Source organism: Salmo trutta, chromosome 8 (assembly GCF_901001165.1).
Source record: "Salmo trutta chromosome 8, fSalTru1.1, whole genome shotgun sequence".
NCBI lineage: Eukaryota > Metazoa > Chordata > Actinopteri > Salmoniformes > Salmonidae > Salmo > Salmo trutta.
Genome location: NC_042964.1, coordinates 17576562 through 17581244, shown reverse-complemented (window position 1 = coordinate 17581244; position 4683 = coordinate 17576562). Strand labels below are relative to the sequence as shown.

General features: G+C 39.8%; 1 protein-coding gene across 1 annotated transcript; it reads left to right on the top strand.

The window, feature by feature from the left end:
• Positions 1 to 2179: 2179 nt before the first annotated feature.
• LOC115198325 (uncharacterized) lies at positions 2180 to 4417 on the top strand. Its single transcript, XM_029760216.1, has 6 exons — positions 2180 to 2313; positions 2444 to 2812; positions 2965 to 3315; positions 3426 to 3554; positions 3654 to 3703; positions 3835 to 4417. The coding sequence occupies exons 1-6, from the start codon at positions 2274 to 2276 to the stop codon at positions 3949 to 3951; spliced, it is 1056 nt and encodes a 351-aa protein (XP_029616076.1). The 5' UTR covers positions 2180 to 2273; the 3' UTR covers positions 3952 to 4417.
• Positions 4418 to 4683: the final 266 nt, after the last annotated feature.

Below are 4683 nucleotides of genomic sequence, written 5' to 3'. Positions count from 1 at the left end.
TGGAAGTTGATTTGGGTCACGGCAGGACAGTCAATTTCTCATTTGGGTCTCGAGTTGACAACATTTAAGTACCCAAAAGCATTCAGGAAGAGGACATAGTGCAGATAAAGATTGAGTGTAATCTCAATAGTTTTGTCAACTCTTCCTTCATGAAAAAAAGGAAATTAAGGCAACAAAAACATACACTACCAGTCAAAAGTTTGGACATACCTAGTCATTCAAGGGTTTTTCTTTATTTTTACTAGTTTCTATATTGTAGAATAATCGTGAAGACATCAAAACTATAAAATAACACATATTGAATCATGTAGTAATAAAAAAGTGATAAACAAACCATAATATATTTTAGATTTCAGATTCTTCAAAATAGCCACCCTTTGCATAGATGACAGCTTTGCACACTTTTGGCATTCTCTGAACCAGATTCATGAGGTAGTCACCTGGAATGAATTTCAATTAAGTGTGCCTTGTTAAAAGTTAATTTGTGGAATTTATTTCCTTTTTAATGCGTTTGAGCCAATCAGTTGTGTTGTGACAAGGTATGGTTGGTATACAGAAGATAGCCCTATTTGGTATAAGAACAAGTCGATATTATGGCAAGAACAGCTCAAATAAGCAAAGAGAAATGACAGTACATAATTTCTTTAAGACAGGAATGGTCAGTCAATATGGAACATTTCAAGAACTTTCAGGTGCAAAAATCATCAAGCGCTATGATGAAACATGCTCTCATGAGGACCGCCACAGGAAAGGAAGACCCAGAGTTACGTCTGCTGCAGAGGATTAGTTCATTAGAGTTACCATCCTCAGAAATCGGCAATTAACTGCACCTCAGATTGCAGCCCAAGAAATGCTTCACAGAGTTCAAGTAACAGACACGTCTCAACATCAACTGTTCAGAGGAGACTGCGTGAATCAGGCCTTCATGGTCAAATTTCTGCAAAGACACCAATAAGAAGAAGAGACTTGATGGGCCAAGAAACACGAGCAATGGACATTGGACTGGTGGAAATCTGTCTTTTGGTCATGATGAGTCATAATTGGAGATTTTTGGTTCCAACCGCTGTGTCTTTGTGAGACGCAGAGTAGATGAATGGATGATCTCAGCATGTGTGGTTCCCACCGTGAAGCATGGAGGAGGATGTGTGATGGTGTGGGGGTGCTTTGCAGGTGACACTGACAGTAATTTATTTAGAATTCAAGGCACACTTAACCAGCATGGCTACGACAGCATTCTGTAGCGGTACACCATCCCATCTGGTTTGCGCTTAGTGGGACTATCATTTGTTTTTCATCAGGACAATGACCCAACACACCTCCAGGCTGTGCAAGGGCTATTTGACCAAGAAGGAGAGTGATGGAGTGCTGCATCAGATGACCTGGCCTCCACAATCACCCGTCCTCAACCCAATTGAGATGGTTTGGGATGAGTTGGACTGCAGAGTGAAGGAAAAGCTGCCAACAAGTGCTCAGCATATGTGGGAACTCAAGACTATTGGAAAAACATTCCAGCTGAAGCTGGTTGAGAGAATGTCAAGAGTGTGAAAAGCTGTCATCAAGGCAAATGTTGGCTACTTTGAAGAATCTAAAATATAATTTGATTTGTTTAATAATTTTTTGGTTACTACATGATTCCATATGTGTTCTTTCAAAGTGTTGATGTCTTCACTATTATTCTACAATATAGATAACAGTAAAAAAAAGAAAAACCCTTGAATGAGTAGGTGTATCCAAGCATTTGACTGGTACTGTATATTATTCAATGCTATTGCAGTTACAAATAATATTAGTATTTAATGTTGGAGGCTTAATATGAAAACCATTAGCCAGAAATGTGGCTTCTATGCAATGGTGGGTACATTTACATTATGGATTACTTTAACCCTTGGGCTGGGCTGGGTTGGTGTCGGTAGTATCAGCAGCACTAGATTTATTTCACTGTTTCTTGTCCAAACATCAATTTCATTTCAGAAAATGTTTAATTTTTCTCAAAAAAGAAACAGCCGTATCTGGCAAATATTTGATTGCCTTGATCTAGTAACTCTGAATCGCTTTATAATGTCTTCTTGAAAAGTCACTCCCGTGAAGCTCAAACTATGGTAAGCTAGAGGACACACTTCTAAGATTGTAGTTAGCCAATAAAATCTGTAGTTTCAGTGTTCCCTCCTACTGTATGATGGGTACATGTAAAGTGCCATCATATATAAGGTGCATATAAAGTCTCCCACTGTCAGACCCACACACTATACAGTGCAGAAGGAACTAATGTTACAATGATGAATAGAGAAGTATTTATGTTTTACATCAACTTGGGTAAGTGTAAGACATTTTAATACATTTCCTTTGTAGTATGTATTTTGAATATGATATGCGAAGTGGATGTTGTCTGTAATGGGTAGAAATGCGTTTGACTTTGATCCATTTTGTTTGTTTGCTTTGACAGTTTGTGCTTTTACCAAACCAAACGTAATCCAGCCAACCCCTGTGATGGTTACTGAGCTGGGAGGAACTGTGACTCTCACTTGCTTTTGTCCTAATGTGTCAGTGACCAGTTTTAATTGGTTCAAGCAGAGTTTTGGACAGAAACCCCTCCACATGACGTCATCTCTTTATGTTGGCAAAGATAGTTATTATTCCAACAACTTTATCAAGGACTTTACCAAGACCAAACGTTTGGGTGTGAGGAGAGGACACTACAGCTGTAACTTGACCATATCCAAGACAGAGCCAGGGGACTCAGCTACATACTATTGTTCCACTACAGCCATCTATGAGCTCACATATGGAGAGGGAACTGTTTTAATTGTCAAAAGTAACTAAACATTTGCTTCTTCAATTTCAAAATGTGTGGGCCTGTATGTTGGTATGTTAGCAGAACTGCTTCATCAAATGCTAGTAATGAATACATGGCTTTTAATGTTTTTCATCCACACCTTAGTTTTACTTTAGTTACTCACTCTTCAGGTTCAGAGTCCAACAGTAAGATTGTGCTCCAGCAGCCTGTGTCTGTGTCAGTCCAGCCAGGAGACTCTGTGACTCTGAACTGTACAATACACACTGAGACCTGTGCAGGAGAACACAGTGTCTATTGGTTCAGACATGGCTCAGGAGAATCCCGTCCAGGAATCATTTACACCCATGGAGACAGGAGTGATCAGTGTGAGCAGAGCACTGAGGCTGGGTCTCCTACACAGAGCTGTGTCTTCAACCTCCCCAAGAGGAACCTCAGCCTCTCTGATGCTGGGACTTACTACTGTGCTGTGACGTCATGTGGGGAGATACTGTTTGGGAACGGGACCAAGTTGGACATTGACGGTAGGTGATACAGCTTACATTTTTGTTTATATCTACTGTATAGTCTACTGTGTAGAACATACATTTACTTGCTATTCTAGTTTCCTTTATTACTGTTTGAATTTCAACAGACCATAGAACAGATCCTCTTGTCTTGGTGTCCTGCCTGGGTGTAGCATTAGGTGTCACGTTCACCTTGATCATTGTCCTGGTTTGCATCATGTACAAGATGAACAACACAACATGTGTGCAGTGCAGAGGTAAGTTACTATCCCTTGCTACATTGATGTCACCATTTGTTGTTGTTTCAGCAGTGGAAGAAGTAGAAGTATCCTAATCTTTTGTGTCATTCTTTTTAGGACTCGTCTCTCAGACCAGAGGTCCTGCAGTTACCCAGTCAGATGCAGGGGTAAGCAGAAATAATTGTATATTGTTTGAAGTCTATTGTGAAGCCTGTCTTTAACCAACTTCACTATTGTGGGTAAAAAAAAATACATTTAAAATAATTGAATGTCAACAATGCTATTTTGTGCTTCACAGGACCAGGATGGAAACAGTCTCCATTACGTAGCTCTGAATCTGAGCAACAAGAAGAACAGGTCTAGACGACAGAGAGGTCACATGGAGACAGTGGTGTACGCTGGAATTAGACAGTAGAACTGGATGAATGAACCAATGATCCTTTTATACTAGATACCTCTTTAATAACTAGTTCTAGCTTCCTTAACTATCTATGAATGCATAAGCAGTCAAATGTGATGAAAACAGTGGTCATAGCTTTTTTGTTATTCAATGTTGAAATAATTGAATGCATTGCTTTTTTTTGTTGTTGTTGAATAATAATAATAATAATAATTAGGGGGGTGCTTATATTTGTCTTGGTACACAAGTGTGTAATGGAAATGTTTTTTTGTTGCTAATCCCAACTCCCCCTGAGGCACCCACAGGGAGTGGGTTCACAGCCAGGGTCACCATTGTACAGCACACCTTGAGCAATTGGGGTGCCATGCTCAAGGGCACAGCGACAGATTTTTATTATTTGTATTGTATTTGTTGTGCCCATTTTAGCAACAGTAAACTAGTTACTTGTGTAAAGAAAAATAAAGTGTTTGAATCAGGTGAACTCAATGCATACTATGATGATATGGAGCTTCTTACAGACGGATGCTCTTAACTGTCTCAGACATTATGGTCTGTTTACAAAGCTTTGTGGTGAAGGTGGAGGTGTTGCAGTAACTTTCCACTGATGGAAACTAACCTCTTATAGACATTTAACACAGGAAGACTGACCTGCACCCACACTACTCTCTGACCTGCACCCACACTACTCTCTACTTTGTCCCTTAGGGCCCTGTATTGTTCACACCCCTTGGTGTGAAACAGCACCTT

What these genes read in the sequence shown, in the direction of transcription:
- LOC115198325 (XM_029760216.1), top strand. Translation starts at nt 2,274, where the DNA reads ATGATGAATAGAGAAGTATTTATGTTTTACATCAACTTGG. An exon ending in AACTGTTTTAATTGTCAAAA is followed by an intron (nt 2,813 to 2,964) that starts GTAACTAAACAT and finishes CTCACTCTTCAG; the next exon opens with GTTCAGAGTCCAACAGTAAG. An exon ending in GACCAAGTTGGACATTGACG is followed by an intron (nt 3,316 to 3,425) that starts GTAGGTGATACA and finishes GAATTTCAACAG; the next exon opens with ACCATAGAACAGATCCTCTT.